The sequence below is a fragment of the Capsicum annuum genome, chromosome 8 (assembly GCF_002878395.1).
Source record: "Capsicum annuum cultivar UCD-10X-F1 chromosome 8, UCD10Xv1.1, whole genome shotgun sequence".
Classification (NCBI taxonomy): Eukaryota; Viridiplantae; Streptophyta; class Magnoliopsida; order Solanales; family Solanaceae; genus Capsicum; species Capsicum annuum.
This window is the reverse complement of record NC_061118.1, coordinates 171286633-171307390: the sequence shown is the minus strand read 5'-3', so window position 1 is coordinate 171307390 and position 20758 is coordinate 171286633. Positions and strand designations below refer to the sequence as shown.

Below are 20758 nucleotides of genomic sequence, written 5' to 3'. Positions count from 1 at the left end.
TATACGTTAAGTCAATACATGCTTGTCATGTGTTTGAAGTTAAATTTCATGTTAATGATTAACATGTGTTTTACCTAATTTAATTACTTAATTATGATAAATAACATTAGTTTGGTGTATGCATCGGATGTTATCAACAGTGTTACGGGGTTTGGATTAACACCACTGTTTGTGCGCATGCATTTAAATCTTTGGTATTCCTACCATAGCATATTGCCTGTTTCCTGACCAAATTTCTTTTTAACCAAGTCTGTCCTTGGCTCTGCCCTTAGTATGTAATCTATTTTCAGATATATTTCCAACAATACAGGGTCATTTGATTAGGTAAGGGACTTTTGCTTTATCTTTGTCATTCCATTAATTCAAAAGCCAAGGAAAAGGGAGGATAATCAAAGTTACATAGCAGCCAACTGGTCCTATATTGTTTTAAGACATTTAAAAACAGAATAAATCATTTTACAGATATTGTATCGATGAGAAACTTGTTTTAATTCTTAACCAACAACAACATAATTACTCAACATAATCTCACAAAAAGAATCTGAGAAGAGTATACATAAACATTACACCCTCAGCTCAAGTTGACTCTTATTTTTTCTCAAATCAATAGTTTATTTAAGAGTTACTGCTATAGTATTTACCAGTGTGGTGCATTTTAAGAAGTTGCCTCGTCAAATTTGACTATCTATTTATAATCCAAATATTGTTTAAAATGTGCGATGTAATGAATGTGACAGAAGTAGTATTATTTAAGTAAAAATCAAAATACTCCTCCTCATCGTTGTCCTTTTTCCTTTTAATTCTTTTTGTTGCCTTGCTATCATTTTTTGTAATTTGTGAGTCCAGAAGTTTCCAAGTGTTAAAGTTTAATTGGAATATTGGAGTTGTTTTTTTTTGTTTTTTTTTGGTGGTATGGAAAAGGATAGTCCAGAATACAAACAGCTGTAGTGCACACAAGATGCTAGCTGTTGGCCTAACTCATTCACAGTAATCACATTACACAACAAAAAAAGCTACTAGCCTACTATTACTTTACATTTATAATAGTTGTTGTTATAGGATCAGGATGCTTGCTTTTGACTTATTATTAAATCAATGCTCTTATCTTTTACTCCTATGTAGTACTAATAATGGCACAATTCCCCAAAATCCTAAATACTCCTTCCGTTTTTTAATTTATTTGGCTTACTTTTGATTTAACTTAAAGAGTTTAGAATATTAAACATCTTATGATATACTCCTATGTATTTATAATATATCAAATTATCTTTAATTTTGTGATGCTAACTATGTGAAAAATATTTTTTTTTTAAAAAAAGATCCTTTAAAAATGAACTAAAAAGAAAATTAACACGAACAAATATCAATGCATTAATTTGATCAACTTCAACCACTGGTCCAAACGCGTTTTCGTATAAGATGGAACTTTTGTGTTGTCATATTATAGCTTTATTAGTTGTGTTCTAAGGATTAAGATGGATGCCCTTTTCTCGTAATGAATTAATGGCGAGTATCTATCAAATATAATTTTTTTATCTTTATAAGATAAAGATAATTTGAATACTCTCAATTTACTTCAGATTTCATGTGAAACTACAATGATTTGTTATTTATCTTGTAAAAATTAGAGGCGAATCAAGATTTTAATGAAGAAAAATAAAAAAATAATTATATGAAGAAGTCATTGAAATTCAACATATATTAAATATGTACTTTAAAATTTTAATATAATACATGGTGTAAATTTTTTGATGAAAGAGTGTTAATTGGCTCTCCGTAAAACTGCACAAATAAAAATACTTTTTTTGGGTTTCCCAAGTCTCAACTGACAGCCGTGAGACTAATTCTTCGTTCCTCGATCAGCGCCGCACAGACAAAAATACTTATTGGACTTTACACTGTACCTTAATTGATCTTAGGTTGAAACTGGTATGGAATTAACTTATTATCTTTAATTTGGCTTCTTCATGCATTTAATTTTTTTTATATTTTGAATATTTATAAAAATCCCGACTCCGTTACATTATAGGTGGATTTTTCATTAAAAGAAAACGTATATTCACTGCAAATTAAACTCAACTCGTGAATATTAACACAAAAGTCATCACGGATAAACAAGGGTAGTTAGATAGAATCTTGAGTTATAATTTGACCAAGGATAATATAATTAATTAGCAACTTGTTTTAATTAAGTACATGAAATGAAGCATTTGAGACTTTATAGTTTATATGTTCCCTTTGTACACCTACTACAACAATTATACACACTTTGGAAGATGTACTAATAATTTCAAACTCTATGATTATGCTGTTAGATGCACCTTCCGTTTCAAATTATCCGTTTCAAATTGAGATGACACATTAATTAAGAAAAATAATTAATAAAATACCTAATTTATTATAATATCCCTATTAAATGATATTTATATTTTAATTTAAAGATAAAATAATTAATGCAAAGGGTAAAACATAAATTTTTTTTTGTATCTTCTTGATTAGTAAAAAAAGATAGGTAAAATGAAAAATCAAATTAAAAAATTTAGGACGGGTAATTTAGAACGGAGAAAGTATTTTACTAATTAATCAAATTCCTTTTGTATTTAGTAGTGTACTCATTTACCTACTACTCCCCCAACTTAAATTATTTGTCGTAATCTCTAAAAATAGTAGTTTGACATCAGGGGCGGCTCGAACTTATTAGTGGCCTAAGATCGAAATCAAACACACCTTAAATTTTTTAGAAAAAAATAATTTTTTAAATAAATTCTATTTTTAAAATTATATGATACTTAATTATATAATCATTCAGAGTTGCAAAAACTATAGGGGTATTAAGTTATTGAGTCACACGATGAAAATTTAGGAGAGAGTGGTCGAGTGGAGGTTGAGGAGGTTAGTGTCTATTTCGGAGAACCAGTTTGAATTTTTGTCCGGGTGCTCTACGATAGAGGCAATTCACCTAGTGCGGAGACTGGTGGAACAGTACAGGAAAAGGAAAAGGACCTGCACATGATGTTTATCGACTTGGAGAAGGCATATGACAAAGTCCCTAGGGAAGTCCTTTGGAGATGTTTGGAGGTGAGTAGGGTCCCGATGATGTATATCAGAGCAATTAAGGACATGTATGATGGAGCTAAGACCCAGGTGAGGACGGCGGGAAGAGATTTAGAGCATTTTTCGGTCTTGACAGGATTACATCAGGGATCTACTCTTAGCCCGTTTTTGTTTGCCTTGGTTATGGAGCGGCGTATCCAAGGAGAGGTGCCCTGGTGTATGCTTTTTGCGGACGATGTGATTTTAATTGACGAGACCTGGGGAGGAGTGAATGATAAATTAGAGGTGTGGAGACAGACCCTTGAGTCTAAAGGGTTTAAGTTGAGTAGGAGCAAGACCGGATATTTGGAATGTAAGTTTAATGGCTCGAGGGAGCAGGACGAGGTGGTAGTAAGGTTGGATTCTCAGGTGGTGTGTAAGAGGGATAGTTTCAAGTACCTCGGGTCCATGATTCAGGGGAATGATGAGATTGACGAGGATGTCTCTCACCGGATTTGGGCGGGATGGATGAAGTGGAAGCTCGCCTCGGCGGTGTTATGTGATAAGAAGGTGCCGCCCAAGCTTAAAGGCAAATTTTATAGGGTGGCAGTCGCCTGATCATGTTGTATGGAGCAGAGTGTTGGTCAGTCAAGAACTCTCATATTCAAAAATTGAAGGTGACAGAAATGCGGATGTTACGTTGGATGTGTGGTCTTACTAGGGGGGATAGGTTTCGGAATGAGACTATTCAGGAGAGGGCTGGAGTGGCTTCGGTGGAGGACAAGATGCGGGAGGTCCGTTTGAGATGGTTCGGACACGTGATGAGGAGGGGCACAGATGCGCCAGTTTGTAGGTGTGAGAGACTTGCTTTGGATGATTTCAAGAGGGGCAGGGGTAGGCCAAAGAAATATTGGAGAGAGGTGATTAGGCGAGACATGGAGCAGTTACAGCTTACTGAGGACATGATTGGAGGACGCATATTAGGATAGAAGGCTAGTGACTATTAGGATAGGTAAGGTAGGGTATTACCTGTTTGGTGTATTACTCTTGTTAGGCTACCTTGTTGCATGCTGTATTACGAGTGCCTACTATTCTTTGTTTACTTTCCATTGTAGGGGCGTTTTTATGTCTTGCCATCTTGTTCCATGCATTTTGTACGGTTGTGATTACTTATCTTATCTTGAGCCGGGGGTCTATCGAAAACAGCCTTGCTACTTCTCCGGAGGTAGTGGTATGGACTGCGTACATCTTACCCTCCCAGACCTTACTATGTGGGAATACACTGGGTTTGTTGTTGTTGTTGTTAATCATATAATCAATGCATTAATCTTTCTTTAACATAGTATTTTAGATATATCAAACTTTTTTAATAACTCTTTCCTTTTTTATATAAAAGTATATTTTTTCTCCAAATAATATTTAATATTGTTCTAAAAAAAGTATATAATTTATTAGTGTTAAAAAATGAAGCCCCTCAAATTTAGGGGCCTAAGACGGTCGCTTTTTTCTTAATGAAGTAATGCCACCCCTGTTTGACATTATTTGTCGCTTTAGAAGTTCAAGCTAAAATTAATTGATTTTTCATTATATCTTTTATAGTAATTGTTCTTGAAGAATACGTACAAACACTTCAATTGTGGGCAGTGGAACGATGTTATAATTATTCAGATATCAAAGATAAAATAGCTAAAAACTTCTCCTAATTAATGTTTTTAAGGAACATGTAAAAAGGACAGATAAATTTTTAAGGAATATGTAAAAAAGAACCACGACGAAGAGAGTATCATTAAGCTTTACGTACAAAAAAATCTCATGCATGATAATTGATACCCTCCGCGTATTTGTCTTTATTCTTTTTGATTTTATAAGTAATAATATTCCTTTTTTTGCTTTGTGTGTTCCTATTTTATTTGTCCATTTGTCCTCATATACATGAACTCACACACTTCCACTATTTTCCCCCCTATAAATACCCCATTTTACAAATCAAATTTCACAAGTCACACTAAAAGATTAAAGCTTATCATATTGTAGACAAATATCTTTTCTTTCTAAAATTATTTCAAATTTCCAATAATGGCCATCTCTAAAGCTCTCCTTGCTTCATTATTTCTCTCCTTGCTCCTTCTCGAACAAGTTCAATCTATTCAAACTGATCATGTTGTAAGTAATTTTATTAACTCCTTATTTTACTTCAAATTAAAATTTAATAAGAGCAAATTTGGTTCACTATTCATGTTACGTACTTAATTTTTATGTTCTAAAGAGAGAACGTTTGAGTAGTCAAGAGGTTATAATTCGAATCATAGTGTCATTATATCTTCATTAATTTTAATATGTGAAATAATCTATTTTTACTTTCTACAAAGTTAGTTTTCCTTTAATAATTTTCAAGTTTAATTCAGCTCATGATATTTGATTTTTGCAGGCCAGCAATGCTATTTCTGAAGCTGCTTATTCCTACAAGAAAATCGGTATGCTACATATATATGTATTGTTTTGCAATATTAATTTCTCGAATGTCATACAAATATTCTATCACCTCCTTTAATTATATACAATTTATTCTCGATTGTCCTATTTCACTTCAAATTATTTTATTATATATACTGCTAGAAATACTTTTTATGTGCTATGACACTACAGTCTACAATTATACTCGATGCCCATATAACATTTTGTCACCTTCTTTACAAAGCCCCTTTTCCACTTATAATGTCCTGTTTCACTTTAAATTATCATACTGTTAGTAAGCTTTTCGTATAAGGTAACTCTAAAAAAAATTGCCCCTTCCGTCTTATTTTATGTGTCATGATTTGATTGGGCGCGAAGTTTAAAAAATAAGTAAGACTTGATAGTTTTTACCAAATTGTTCTTTATTAAAAAATATGCTATCACTATTTTTAATTAAGTGGCCTTATAAGTGGGATCAATAAGAGTAAAAGTGGAATTGAATTTTTAAATAGTTACCAAATAAGGAAAGATGACATTCTTTTTGAAACAGACAAAAAAGCAAAAATGATCACACATAAAATGAATCGGAGGGAGTAATAAGTTTTGTATATATGCACACAGTATTGTTTATACAATCAGCGTAAACTTACGCTCTTCTTCAAATAGACTGTACGTTTTTGTTTTTTTTTAAAGGAAGATTTAACTTATATACGCCGACAATATACATGTTCAGATTGTGGGGGAAAGTGTTCAGCGAGGTGCCGATTATCGTCAAGGCCAAGATTGTGTAAGAGGGCATGTGGAACTTGCTGTGCTAGATGCAACTGTGTTCCTCCTGGCACTTCTGGCAACACTCAGACTTGCCCTTGCTATGCCAATATGACTACTCACGGCAACAGACGCAAATGCCCTTAAAATATCCTCTGCTACCTACTTATTGGTTTCTCATTACTATTCTTTACTGGTATATTATTCGGTCCAGACTCTGCTCGTGGGATTGCAGTGAGTATGTTATTGTTGTTGTAGTATATATATTGCTCGGTCCGTCGGTATTGTATCAATATTCAAAATCCATTAAATGTCTGTACGTATCCTACTTCTTTTGTCTTTTAATTTGTTTTTGAGGAATTGTATCATCTTCATTGGTTAATAAAGTTTGTAATATTTGTATTATTATGTGAGATGTGTGGAATAAAATATGAAGTTTGTCTGTGTATAGTTTTGTTGCATGTTCCCTTTTTCACATAACCATCTAAAGCAGAGTACGTATATATATATCTGTGGACTTTTACGAATAGTAATAAAAACCTCACAGTACACACAAGAAGGTCAAACCGTAATACTCCCTTGGTTTAAAAAAAAATGATTTAATTTGACTTGGTACGAAATTTAAGAAAGTAAAGATTTTTGATTCTTGTGGTCCTAAATTTAAATTGTGTTAAATATACCAAAATGCCCTCCAATTTTGTGATTTTAAGCATGTCACGTGTAAAATTGAAATTAAAATATTATCAAAAAAGAAAAAAGATCATTTATTTTGAAACGAATTAAAAATGAAAGTAGGTCATTTTTTTTTAAAAGGGAGGGAGTATAATCTTTAGCTTTTAATTGAATTGATGTCAATAAAAGTTTGTTTTACGACGTTACTAGTTAATTATGTAACCATAAACGTGAATGACATTCAAAATTTAGCATAACGTTATTGAAGAGTAATTCTAAGAGACTTCATTCCTCTTAAACAAATTATATCGATCATAGAATAGACAGTAAAAAAACTTCAATAATAATAACAATAAACTTAAGAGCAAGAGAAGTACTCTTTTAACATATCGTTTATTTCATTGACTAATGGAAAAAATTTCAAGGGTCAGTAACTGGTCAGATTCTTTGTAAGAATACCCTCAAATGTGATTCCAGGACCAAATGCAAGAATCAATCCCCAATCAGAATCTTGTTTGTTGTTGTCACTTTTCTCCTCCAACATGTATTCTAGCACATACACAATTGTATTGCTACTTGCATTTCCATAATCTGCCAAAGCTCTTCTACTTGCACTTAATTTGTCAGGTGACAATTCCAGCTTCTTTTCTAGCCTGTTTAAAATAGCAGGACCACCTGGATGAACTGCCCAAAATAGCTTGTTGTATTCTCTATCATTTATTCCAGTATAATTACTTATTAACTTGTCACAGAAATCCTCAATGTTGTCTTCAATTATCTGGGGTAGTTCTCTTTCTAGCTTGAAGCTAATTCCCTCTTCAGTAAGCCTGCAATTTAGAGGTGGCAAAATCAATCTTTTTGTTTTAGTTATCTGTCCAAGTTTAAACGGGTTATGTTATGCCCCTCTACAAAAATATGGAGAGAGAGAAATTTGAAAGAAGTTAAACTAATAATTCAAGAAAAATATAGGGAGTTACTAAAGAAAAACGTATAGAGCTTGTTATCTACAACATGCCATGACATTTTAGTGGCTATTAAAGTACGTCATCAAAGGTAAATCTGAAAAGTTAAAAACTTGGCGCTGTTTGACCCATGCATCTTGAGCCAAGAACCTTTTTCTTTGGCGAGGGGGCCGGAGGGGAAGTTGGGTCATGATTCGTTTATTGATTTAATCCGTTTTGATTGGCCAATTTGCCAACATTACCTGCCATCAATGATCTTTTCTGTGTCAGGCAAGAAATGCTGAATAGCAGTATGCAATTCAAAAAGAGGCCTTTCGATATCTCGAATCGGGTTGGAGCCGATTATCATAGCTCCAGCACCATCACCAAAAAGAGCCACTCCAACTAAATCATATGGCCTATCAACACTTGGTGGTTTGAACCCAATTATAGTTGTCTCAGAAGTGGCTAACAAGACTCTACTCCCTGGATTATTCTCAGCAATGTCTTTAGCAACACGAAGGCCCGCAACTCCTCCAGAACAACCAGCAAAATACAACGTGACACGTTTAGTATCAGGGCTTAAACCGAGTCCTTTTGCTAAGTATAGATCCCCTCCTGGGAGCCTAGCTTCACTTGAGGAAACGTAGACTACGTGTGTAATGTCTGAAAGTGGCCTTCCCCATTTGTTGATGCAAGATTTTGAGGCTTCAATTGCCATTTCTGTAACTGCTGCATTGCATATGTCTAATCTTTGCTTTACTGTTGGAAGGCCTTCCACTGCTAGCTCAGGATACTTCTTTAAGATCTCCTCTGACATTACCACGTACCTCGTTTTTACCGTAGTTGTCTTGCCTGCAAAGTTAAAGGTCTCAAATCAGTACTAAGTCGTCGTTACAAACTTACAACGGGTTCATGTCATCATGAACATGGCGTAGCTATTATATAGTGCAAAGACATTGAAAATGGGCATTGGGCTTTCAATTTGATCTCAAAAGTTAGATCATGAGACGAAAAATTGTCCGATACAAGACAACAGAACATTCTCTCAACCAATGTGCGACATTTAACATCCCCATCCACCCAACCGCACACCTAGAAGGGGATATCTGGTGCGTAGACAATATAATGTGGGGGTTTATATTGATAAAACAAGAAACATGAACGGACTCATTAGTCTGGCTCTAACGTCTTGTTAAGAAAATTGGCATTGTACCTAACTTGACCTGATATGAGGATTAACCAAAATTGTGTAACGTAAAAACAATTCAACCAGTTAACAGTGTCCCGATTTGCTATTTTCCATTCCTAATCAATATAGTTGAGATGTTTACGGTTAAAAGGATGAAAGAAATGAAAAGATTACAGAGTCGAGTGAGCCTTTGCTTGAGTTCTGGATCATCGCAGTTGGTGTTTTTGAAATAGCCATCAACCAAAAACTCTTGCATGACAAGCTGGTGAGGGAAGGCTTTGCCCAGAGCAAGAATGGTAGCGTTTCCGGAGTTAATTTCCTTCTTGCCTTCCATCTTCTCCAATCTCCCCATGTACTCGACTCACTACTTGCCCCCTTTGAAGGTGCACAACTTTCTATTTATAACACACATTGCTAAATAGTTTATGTTTAGATAAATTAAGCTGAACAAAGGTTTTAGATATATCATCAAACTGTAGAGGGGCTCAAATATTGTTATTTATGGAGTTTATGGGATTAGTTGAGGAACAAGATGTTCACGATTTTGGCAAGTCCAAAAGTTCCATCTCAATTTAGTACGCTGGTCTTGATACGTGTTTGGTAGCATTCTGGTAAGAAGTTGAAGTTGCAACCTTAAGCAACAACAAAGAGACACCATTCCCTTACATATGTTACAGCCTAGGCTCTTCTATGAGTTGGGACTTTTGCCCTACTCATAATCGGTCATCCATAATACTATGCCATTAATATTCATATTGTTATACTAAAGTCGAGAATCATCTTTTAAGAAAATTAAAATCAGGATATTAAAAATTAGAAAAATTAAACGAACTCATTATCAATGGGAAAGAGCAAACGGAGGTTTTTGATCCAACCTTGGACCTCAGGGGCTGAAGCATAGTTCATGTGCTTTGCAGATAATTTCATTAAAACCACTATTGTATAGGAACACCACTCTCTTCCCCAACTATAAATTCCATAAATTTTAAAACTCAATTCTCATTAGTTTTACAACAGTTTCAGAATAGTAGGTACGTTAAGAGAAACTAGTTGGAACATTGTGAGGCCAGTGCAATGTAGAAACATAGTATGCAGTTCTAAGGAAAGTAACATTCTCACTGCCTAGAAGTCTAAAAATCACCTAGACACGATGTCATATGGTCTTCCCACAGAAGAAGCACGGGATGAAATAAGATTAGATCATAGTTCCAGCAATCATTTCCCACTGATGTAATCCAACTACTCGGAACTACTCGGGTAGCAGTTTGATCAAGTGCAGCAGTTACAGCCGCCAGATTTCCCGGAAGAATGAAGCATGCACAGGATGAAAAAAGATTAGATCACAGTTCCAGTAAGCATTTCCCACTGATATAATCAACTACTTGGGTGGCAGTTTGATCAAGTGCAGCGGTTACTGCTGCCAGATTTGCCAAAAACTCTTCCGGTGTTGGTTTATCACCATCCACAATGTCTGTCACAGCTTTCAGAAAAATGACAGGAACTTTCAACAGATCTGCCACATAAGCTACGGCTGCTCCCTAAAACCCAAAAAATACATTGGATCAGAAAAACGAGCAGAATGCATACCCTAACAAGAGAGCAAGGCTAAATGAACACAGTACTTAGGTTCGTAAAATTTCAGTCTTGAATTAGAGGGCAAAAAATGAAAGCTACATTGAACACTAGGCACAATTCAGCTTGAGATTAGAGTTTGCAAATACCATGCCTAGCAGTACCATCAATCATGCCTGAAAGAGAACAATTTAACTTGTATTATTGAAAAGGTGAACCTTCAAAGGTAGGGGGGTAAGGTCTGTACAGCTTACCCTCCCCAAACGTAAATCTACATTGGCTAATTGTTCTCCAATAGCACGTGCGCCAGTAGATATTTCTCGATTGCGAAAGTTCGTACAGCTTACCCTCCCCAGATTACACTGGGTATGTTGTTGTTAAAAGGTGAACGTAAGACGAGAGTTTATATAATCTACTAAGTGTGTGGAGCTAAGTTACTACCCTTGGATACTATTTTCTCAAAATAAGTGCATCCTAGACGAACATACTAATGGCCAAAATAACATTATTTGACCAACCTCTACAGCGTTATCCACTCAATAGTTGGAACAAAATGACCAGAAATAGACTACAGAATGTGCGGGGGATTAGTTTCTCCAAGTCCTCACAAAAGCTATCATCGTAAATTTAGACATTACCTCCATGTCTTTAACTGTTGCATCATTTGCAACGATAGCTGCTTCATCCACTGGAGACATGTCTAGAGAGTCACCAGTAGACAGCTTGCCAACCTGAAATGAGAAGAGAGAAATTTCATGATAAATTAAATTAAATGTCTTTTTAATCAGGAAACAGTTCAATGCTATTAGAATACGCCCAAGTAGAACTAATGTCTTTCCAAGTACATGTGCACTATAAGCTAGTCGGGAAACAATGATGATGGAAGCAAGTGTACGCATGGACATTAACAAGGTCGACAAAAAGGCATGTAAGCCAAAAGTCTTACACGGTTCTCAACCACATCAGGTAAAATCCAGATCATTAATACACTTTCTGAAAGAAAATATTTTTAAAGGAAATCATGCACTCCTATTTTCACATTCCAATTCATGAGCATCCAAATCACCTAATTACAGAAACTGCTAAACTATATCCTATAGGTGGGGTGTGAGAGTTTGGGTATGGATGGTTTTAGGCGGGGTAGAGGCAGGCCGAGAAAATATTGGATGGAGGTGATTAGGCATGATATGGAGTAGTTACAGCTTACGGAGGACAATGACCCTTGATAGGAAGGTGTGGAGGACGCGGATTAGGGTGAGGGTTAGGGGGTAGGGGTGCGTCTGTGACAGTAGGGGAGGAGTAATTTGTTTGAGTGATGTTTATGATTTAAAATAGATAGTTTATAGTATTATCTTGTGGTTGTATTGTTTACTGTATTATCTAGCAGAGTTAGTTTATTTTGCCTACTGTATTAGTTTATATACTTTTATGTTGTGTTTGTTATACTATTATCAGTCCTGAGCCGGAGGTCTATCGGAAACAACCTCTCTCTACTTCACCTGAGGTAGTGGTATGGTCCGCTTACACTTTACCCTCCCCAGACCCCACTGTGTGGAAATACATTGGGTATGTTGTTGTTGTATATCCTATAGGCCATGTGAACCGGTGGACATCACTGCATGAAAAGTTACCACGTGTATGTTACTTCTCATTCTCAAACAAGAAAAATTACCGTACCTTAATTTGGTAAATCTTATCTAGATTGTCAATACTCAAGTGTAGTATCCTGAAAGAAGATAGCAGATAGAGTACAGGTATTGGCATTACGTTGACCATGGAAACACTTAATGATATAGTAAAAGACCACATCTGATAGAACATCAGCACCATTTTTCACATTAAGATATCACTCACCAATCCAAGAAAAGAAGGTTTCATATAAATGAATCAAAATGGAGAGGAATGGGTGTTAAGAATTCATATAACCAACAAAAATTAGTTTGGATTTGAGGTGGAGTATGTTTAAATCTGTTCATTAATGACACAACGTGCCCAAATCCAACTTGACAGAATGACAAAGAACAATCTAAAAAAGGACAGCCCGGTGCACTATCTATTAACTTAACGACAAAGAAACTAAAACCACAATCTAATAAAGTACATTCACCAGCCATACACAAGGATAGATATCAAAGAATGTGAGCCATGAGCTAATTACATTTGGTTCTTAATCTGCACAGGTGAACAGTATTTACCTTCAGGTTAAGCTCCTTCAGAAGATTGGGTGTAGCAAAAGCCTTCCGGGAACCAACTCCATATATATCAAATACCTACACATATATATGAGAGAACCCAAAGACCTTTAGCTTGTCGTCCATGACATCACAAAAAAATATCAAATCATAAATTAGGTGAATCATCAGTTGAGGATTCCAGTAAATAATCAGGGATTTCTTTCACTAGGTTATCAATCCCCATCTCCTTAAAACAGTAGAAGCACCATGTCCAGTAAATATACCGGAAAAGATGTAAACTGTAGAAGTTTAGCCACAATAATAACAGGAATTGTGATCTCTTGTTAGAGGGCATAGAGGCAAAGGTAAATAGTTTGTCAACCTAGAGTCAAATTTGATCTAGATCTATATCTACCTTATCAAAAAAAAGTGTCAACTTTGATCCAGTTTCCCACATTCCATATGTTTCTTGAACAATAATGGAATACAAAAGACATGCAGCGGGGATGGAAAATGAACACTACCGGGATTGGTATTCTTCTGTCATGGAAAGCAACTTCTGATGAAAGAAAAACATCTCCAATTGAAGCACCTTTGGCCTGAAAATAAGTAAACGTGTAAGAAATAACATACCCAAAGAATAACTTATGTTTGCTCAACATAGAGGAGATTAGAAATGAAAATTTCAACTAATCAGTCCTGAAATCTTCCAGTACCAACAAGGTTGTCCCTTTTCCTTTGACAATTAATCTTATTGGCACCAAATAAGAGAGATGAGACAAATTATTAGGAAGACAAAGTATCAGCGAAAGAGGAAAGGGAGATTATATCAGGATCTATAGCACAAATCATACCCCAAATCCACCTGCTGTGCCAGCATTTATGATGAGGTCTGGCTTTAATGCTTGGACAGAAGCATATGTCACAAGAGATATAGAAACCGTGCCCACACCATCGACCCCTGTGTCAGACCATTCATAAGTTAGTTCGACAAACTTTAGGACACAACTAGATTTGATACATATAAACAATTCAAGATATATACGAAGACACACAAACATGAAAGAAAATTCCCCTTCTGAAAGTTGTAAGAACTAGTTGGTGAAACTATGTCCTACCACTAAATGAGGCAATACACAGCCTGCTAACACTTCAAAGGAAAAAAAAAAAAGATTGTTACCGTCTTACTGATGATAAAGTTTGCTATCTCAAATATGGAAACAATATGCTCATGCATTGTTATATAATCAGCCACGTTCATAAGATGAAAACAGCAAAGCAAATATTGTTAAGATCAAAACACCCTACCCAATGCTGGGTCTTTCCCAGGACAGACAATATTAATGGCGAAACCCTTGTAATTACCATAGAACCGCACCCAAGGGACTCCCTTTGGGAACCTGCATTGGGCACATCAGATATTAAATCCAAGAAGAGACAATAGAACAAACCACCAAGTATTGTCACTTTACAATTGAAAACACGGAAATTTAGAGGTTCCTGGCCATCATAACAATAAAATTGCCAGATCTTTTGAAAGAATCCAACAAGGCAAAAACTCTTACAAAACTTATCTTCGAATAATATCATTCTTTTTTCTAAATCATGTGAATCATCCTCAAAATATTTTCAGTTTGAATAGTATTAATACATAGCAACACATCATAATCTTGCTAAATTTTTTAACATGCAACCTAATACCAGATCCACATGATTCAATAAGTAAACACTGCAACATTTGTTGTCACATTGAAAACATACTTTTCATGGATATTTTTATTTGCAAATTATTCCAATCTTTCGTCACATGCTATAATCTTCTTTATGTATGACTCCCTCTTATTGCCCAGGACAACTCGTCACTAGTTATTTCTCCAAAATTATAAATGTTATAAAGCTTAAAACTTTAATTACCTAAATGACAAAGTTGATTAAGTAAATCAGCATTGATATATGGCATACCAATAGACAAGCTACAAACGTTCTTGCTGGTCAAAGCTCTAGCATCTAAAAAATATACCAGCTCAAAACTTATCTAATAACTACTATTTTCATTTCTTCAACTACTGTTGTTTACTTCACATGTCTAGTTTAATAATCTCTAAGTGAATACTCATCATTCTAATTCAAAAGAAAAAAGACAAATTCTTTTTACCTTTGCTTACATATTTCGACATTTTTAATGAATATTTTAGCTATGAAATTGTGATCTATTAAAATATGTAGATTATATTTCAAAACTGAACAAGTCATGTCCAAAATAACAACTAAACTTTGATGCATTTAGTTCTCTGATACTTGATCTTTTGATAGATAAGAGACTAATACCCGAAAACGCAAACGAGAAAGGCAAAATTTCTAACTTTTTTTAGCAGTAATTTGTACATGATTTCTTCATTTCAAATAAGAACAAAGGAAGCTTACACGGAATCAACGTCCTCAGTAAGCTGAAATTTGTTTACAAGCGGTAACGCCTCCGTTTGCATAGCTGACGATTTCACAGATAAAAAGTTTTACAGTCAACACGATTTCGTTTACTAATAATCTAACGAAGCAATTACACGTATAAAGCAAACAGAGCAAGTTCAAATTTTTTTTTTTACCGATGATGAAGACGATGGTGGAGATAGGGCGGTTATCGACGGAGGAAACGGCGGAGGGCTCCTCCTTGACTTCTGTTGACTTTTCACCGTGAGGAGGAGCCATTTTTACTTTTTCTTTTTTTTTTTTCAATTGAGAAATTGAGAATGGAATTGGTAATTAGTACGATGGGCTTTAACTAAAAATGTGGATTAAAAGGGCCCATATGTTTCACCGACCCGACAAAAGATCCAATTGAAATTAGGCAAGTTGCTGTCGATCATTTTTAATAAATCTGGAAGAATCTACATTTTGTACTTTAATGATTAATATATGTCTCAATTCAATTAAACCAAGCAAAAATACGTTATTCGTTTCGATTCATGCCACATTTTTCTTTTTTTTTTTTTGACATGATAAATTGCTTGAAATGGCACTATACCTATACTACTATTATATAATTTTTATTTTCTCCAAAGTTATTTAATTATTTTTAAGAATTAGAAATGACGGAATAGAAACAGTAGAGTTTTTTTTTTTTTTTCGTTTTTTAGATGCTTCTTATTGAAAGTCTTTTTTTGAAATATTAATTCTACAAATAAAAAGTTTGCAAACAATTTTAGGTTGTACTTTTATATTAATTCTAAAATATTTGACCTATCCATCAAGAGATTTCCCGCAATATATGGTTCCATACTCAACGTTAATTCATTTTGAATTAAACACGTAAAACTGTTTTTATTTTTTGAACAGGTTTACACATTACAAAAAATGTTTCTGCATAAATTTAGTGAACCTAGTCAGGTAGCACAGTGATGAAATGTGCATGAAGGGAAAAGTCACACTGGGAAATTTTGGCAGAAGAATTTGCAAATGGAAAACGTTGTATCCTGTCCCTTTAACTTCAAGAACCAGCTTCAACAAATGAGAGTTTTCTATGGAACCGGCGAACCATGTAAGCTTCTTAGATGCGTGGGAGTTGGAGTTGGGACAGAGGGCTCTCGTAGTACCTGTGAGTTCCTCTGGTGAATCTGATACGCTTATGTGGCTTTTACAAGAAATGGTTTTATTTTCCGCGTACCCAAATGAGAGAAGACAAAATAAATGTAACCACAGGATGCTGGTTAGCCATCTGTTTACACATTGGTACAAGAACAGAAGCCAATTACAACCAATGGTCCTTGTTTTCACGGCCTCGTTTTCATTTGTATCATTTAATTGATGATTTCTCACCTTCGGCATACCAATAGGAGCAGTGAAGTTGATTCTCATGAGGTGGGATACTGAAGGTAATCATAAGGTGGAAGATGCAAAATCTTGATCTAGGACCAGAAGTTAAGTGTTTCGTAAGTCAAATATATCAATAGTAGAACAGAAAGATGGCTACTACAAGGTTTTACATTTGAGTAACCATTTGGAAGCATAGGGAAAATCTGTGGAAGGGGCATTTCGCAGTTCTCGCCATTGAAATATACTCTTCTTGGAAATGCCCATCCATTACTGAGTGTAAATGAGCTCATGTCCTTACGTAAAAGTATCTCTGTCGTCACAGATCCTACTTGTGTTTCTTCAGCTTGCAACAATGCATCGTTGTAGAAGTCTAAACCCCAGAAGAGTGCAACTTCATCTGCATTAACATTAATCACATAAGAACAAGTGAAAAACAAACTTGATTTAACAATTAAAGGCGCAAAAAGAGGTATCTCTTCTATCCTGATTTCACATATCACCATACACATTGGCATTTTAGTCTAATCGCTCATGATCAGAGTTGGGATAGTCGGGTAGATGTCACGTTTAATCACTGAAATTTATCCCCTATATTATTACTTCATGCCATGTTAAAGTAATTGAACTTTGTCCATTAAAGTCAGTTAGCATTATGTTTTACTCACTATAACGGCAGAACCTGCGCATCATTCATCAATGTAACTTTGGTAAAGTTTTGTGACTTACTGTTGTAGTGGTATAGTTACTTAAATGTGAAAATTTATTTTTGATTTTTCCGTCACAGTTGGTAAAGTTCAATTACTGTAGCATGACTTAAATATAGAGCAAATACCTGGGACACCAACAGTAGGGAGCATTGTGTTGTTGAAGCTGAAGACAGTTGCCTGATGGCTAAAACCAGGATGTTGGACTACCACATTCCAGTTGGAATAGTTTTTACGTAAGTTGTAGTTGGAAATGGTCAGTTTCACCCTCCAATGATACCTGTAATTCTTCTTGATGTGCCAGTGAACCCGTAGTGGACACATATGATCAGTACACTGAAGTAGCTCGCGCTCATATGGTGATGACGAGCTTTGTCTGTTCCACGTATATAAACCACAACAATCTCAGTTATCTATGCAAAATGGTCAAAATTGAAGTATTTCAGATGTATTTCATCCTACTAAAAGGCTGTTTTGCTTAGTTACCAACCCAATGCATGATTTTGCCTCCTTGTCAGCTAATTTACATCCACAGCTACACAAACGGCATGGTGTCACCTCAGGATTGTAAAATGTTGAAAGAGAAACACAACAGGTTGGCGATTTGTTGGCCAAGAAAGTTGAGTAGGTGCATGTTGATTTCCATGTCCCTGAATGCAATAACAAAGAAGAAAAGGGATTTAGTGGCCTATCTAATACTTTACAGTGAACACTTAAAAAATGAGGGTATTCTGCAATGCTAGACCAATTGAATTTTGATATGTTTCTCTTGAGCCGAGGGTCTATCCGAAACAACCTTTCTACCTTCACAAGGTAGGGGGATGGCTGCGTACACTACCCTCCCCAAACCCCACTTGTGGGATTACTCTGGGTATGTTGTTGTTGTTCCATAAAATGGCTCTTCAACTTCCTCCGTACTAATTAATTAGTAGTATAAGTTTCCAAATAGAATACTTACTGATTACTTGTTCTTGTCTTTGTCCTTCTATAACCGAAGATGTTGTTGGATCTGTGTCCACAAATTCATCACAAGTATAACCAGGTCCTGGAGCCATTAGAGTGAGATTTAGAGGCCTGTGAGCTGTATAATTGCCCCTCAAGTTTCCAACTTTCATCTCAAAGGATGCGAAAGAATTGGAAGGATTAATAGCTGAGGCAGCAAGATATCCACCATGACAGCAGCCATCTGATCTTTTCTCTGGTGGAGCTTCTGGTGCGAGGTCGACTATAATAGGATCTTTCTTGCAACAATGTGGAATTTCCGACTTGAAGTTTGAACAATTCCCTTGTTGAGTGGCAAAAGCACCAGACATTGACCAAATAACCTCACTAGCTGCCCATGCCCAACCTAGTTGCCAGCCTGGTTTCTCGATGTGCCTATACTGATAGTGGTTTTGAATAGTTATCCTTGCCTGAAGCATTACAGTCAAGTTAGAGAGCAACGAATTACTAATATAAACTGATCAACATATATAAAATTTGGCCTCAATGATACTACTAAGAAAATGAACCTTGGACTTAAACCTCAAAAGCTAGCTCATGAGGTGAACCTTCCCCTCCCCTCCCGAATGCACACCCAGGCCTTGTAACACGAGCATGGGTAATGACTCTGATATCGTGTTAACAAAATGAATGTTGGACCCTACGCAATCCCAAAACGTAACCCAAAATTGATGAAGTCTATCTACCTCAATTAAAATACTAAATATTGGGACTAATTCTAAGAGTTAATTTCCTGACCTGGTAACCATCTTCTGTCCACCTAACAATGTCGTAGGTAACTGCAATATTTCCAATAGGATCTAGAGGATCATAGCAATCTGGAATTAAGAAAAAGCACCCAACTTAACAAAGAAACAAGTGGCTAGTATATTTACTATTTGCAAAATAGAAGCAAAAAGAAGAAAGGAAAAGAGTGTTGCCTGAAGGATTGCACATAGTAGTTATCAAAACCAATATCAAGGGAAACCACCCTGGGCCAAAACTGATCAAGTCCATGATCCTTTCTGAAAGAGCAATTATTTGGGACAGAGATATAGTTCTTCAGAAGTAGAATCCCTAGTCCTCAACGTAAACAACTCAACATTCAACCAAGAGCACCATTTGCCTATAAATTCACCGCTGATAATAGTAGCAAAGAAGATTCTAAGAGTTTGTGGAACAGTCCATCTTGGAACTAAATCCACAATGTTTGGTTGTAACAAAGCAGAAGACCATTGGAAATATCAACAGAATGTTAATAGACAGATTCAAAAAGGACAAAACACATTAGACTATGGAACTTTTTCTCAGATACTTAACTAACTACTAACTCATGATATTCGAGTATTTAACTACTCAGTCATGATATTTGCGTATTTAACCAATAAAAGATGTCTTCACAAGGACCTTTTGTCCTTTCCAACATCCTTTTGGTATGGAGGCAAACATGCAATATGCAAGAAAGTTAAACAAAGCATGAGTTATCCTTTCAGAAGTTCCAATGTAATAACTAAACTTTTGTTTAGCTGAGATTTCGAGGTAAACATGAAATGGTTACATCTTTTATTGATAGATAAATTCAAAGTTTACTATTTATCCTCCAAATGTCAACTCTAATCACATAGTTGACTTACTCCTTTATCAATATTTTATTATTCATGTATGAGTCACAGAATGACCTCACACTTGCAGACAAAACAGGAATCTTGATCTTGGAACATAAAACAGATATTTGATCATGATTGTCAAAATTCCACATTATTATTGTTTTCGGCTTTAGACCTTTGGTTAAAGGTGAAGTATGTCATCTATCCCGTCAAAATCAGAAACGCAGCATCGCACAACATTCTGAACAATCAAAAGGCTTTGTGAAACTATTACTCCTCGGTTGCCTTTTTGATCAATCCCGAAAAAAATAAATATAGCAACATTTTAGCTTTAAAATATTCATTTTACCTTTAATGAAATGATTTATAGTGACACAAATATCTATGACTTATTTTAAACTACAAATTTCAAAAGTTTTTCTTTCTTAAACTCCTTGCCGAATCAAACTACTCATATAATTTGAGACGGAGACGGAGAGAGTGGTATTATAGTCTATAGTTGAGTTTTATTTTTCTTCGCCATCTCATAAATACACCTTTACATGTGCTTGCACCTTTATATTTGATTGAAAAAATTTAGTAACATATACCTATACTAATGTGCATCTATTTTCACAAAGTAGTAGTCCCTCCATCCCAATTTATGTAACACTATTTGTTTTTATTTCATTTCAAGAAGAATGACATCTATTCATTTTTTGTAATAAATTAACTTCAAACGTTCTGTTCTACCCTCACTGAAATGATTTATAACTACGAAAAAATTCATGATATATTTAAGACCACAAATTTTCGTGCAAAGTAGATCATGCACCTGTCGTGTGACTCGTTGGTCCTAACCAATGTCTTG

At 35.2% G+C, this 20758-nt stretch overlaps 4 protein-coding genes across 5 annotated transcripts; 1 reads left to right on the top strand and 3 right to left on the bottom strand.

The window, feature by feature from the left end:
- The first annotated feature begins 4972 nt into the window (after positions 1–4972).
- Positions 4973–6703, top strand: LOC107840525 (snakin-2). Its single transcript, XM_016684410.2, has 3 exons — positions 4973–5196; positions 5462–5507; positions 6221–6703. The coding sequence occupies exons 1-3, from the start codon at positions 5110–5112 to the stop codon at positions 6400–6402; spliced, it is 315 nt and encodes a 104-aa protein (XP_016539896.1). The 5' UTR covers positions 4973–5109; the 3' UTR covers positions 6403–6703.
- Positions 6704–7301: 598 nt separating this feature from the next.
- Positions 7302–9880, bottom strand: LOC107880032 (type III polyketide synthase B). Its single transcript, XM_016726955.2, has 3 exons — positions 9235–9880; positions 8132–8723; positions 7302–7754 (listed from the first exon to the last, which is right to left on the bottom strand). The coding sequence occupies exons 1-3, from the start codon at positions 9410–9412 to the stop codon at positions 7355–7357; spliced, it is 1170 nt and encodes a 389-aa protein (XP_016582441.1). The 5' UTR covers positions 9413–9880; the 3' UTR covers positions 7302–7354.
- Positions 9881–10019: 139 nt separating this feature from the next.
- Positions 10020–15679, bottom strand: LOC107840524 (5'-methylthioadenosine/S-adenosylhomocysteine nucleosidase). 2 transcript variants are annotated; one of them, XM_047395195.1, is made up of 9 exons: positions 15410–15572; positions 15231–15294; positions 14115–14206; positions 13661–13767; positions 13331–13405; positions 12828–12902; positions 11271–11363; positions 10782–10808; positions 10457–10598 (listed from the first exon to the last, which is right to left on the bottom strand). In XM_047395195.1, exons 1-8 carry the CDS (start codon positions 15510–15512, stop codon positions 10803–10805), a joined length of 615 nt encoding a protein of 204 aa, XP_047251151.1. In that variant the 5' UTR covers positions 15513–15572; the 3' UTR covers positions 10457–10598; positions 10782–10802. The 2 variants fall into 2 exon arrangements, with proteins under 2 accessions (XP_016539895.1, XP_047251151.1); XM_016684409.2 differs by lacking the exon at positions 10782–10808 and having other exon boundaries at positions 10020–10598; positions 15410–15679.
- Positions 15680–16060: 381 nt separating this feature from the next.
- LOC107880030 (COBRA-like protein 1) lies at positions 16061–20043 on the bottom strand. Its single transcript, XM_016726954.2, has 6 exons — positions 19243–20043; positions 19061–19140; positions 18279–18732; positions 17811–17970; positions 17449–17696; positions 16061–17013 (listed from the first exon to the last, which is right to left on the bottom strand). Exons 1-6 carry the CDS (start codon positions 19316–19318, stop codon positions 16709–16711), a joined length of 1323 nt encoding a protein of 440 aa, XP_016582440.1. The 5' UTR covers positions 19319–20043; the 3' UTR covers positions 16061–16708.
- Between the last annotated feature and the right edge of the window lie 715 nt (positions 20044–20758).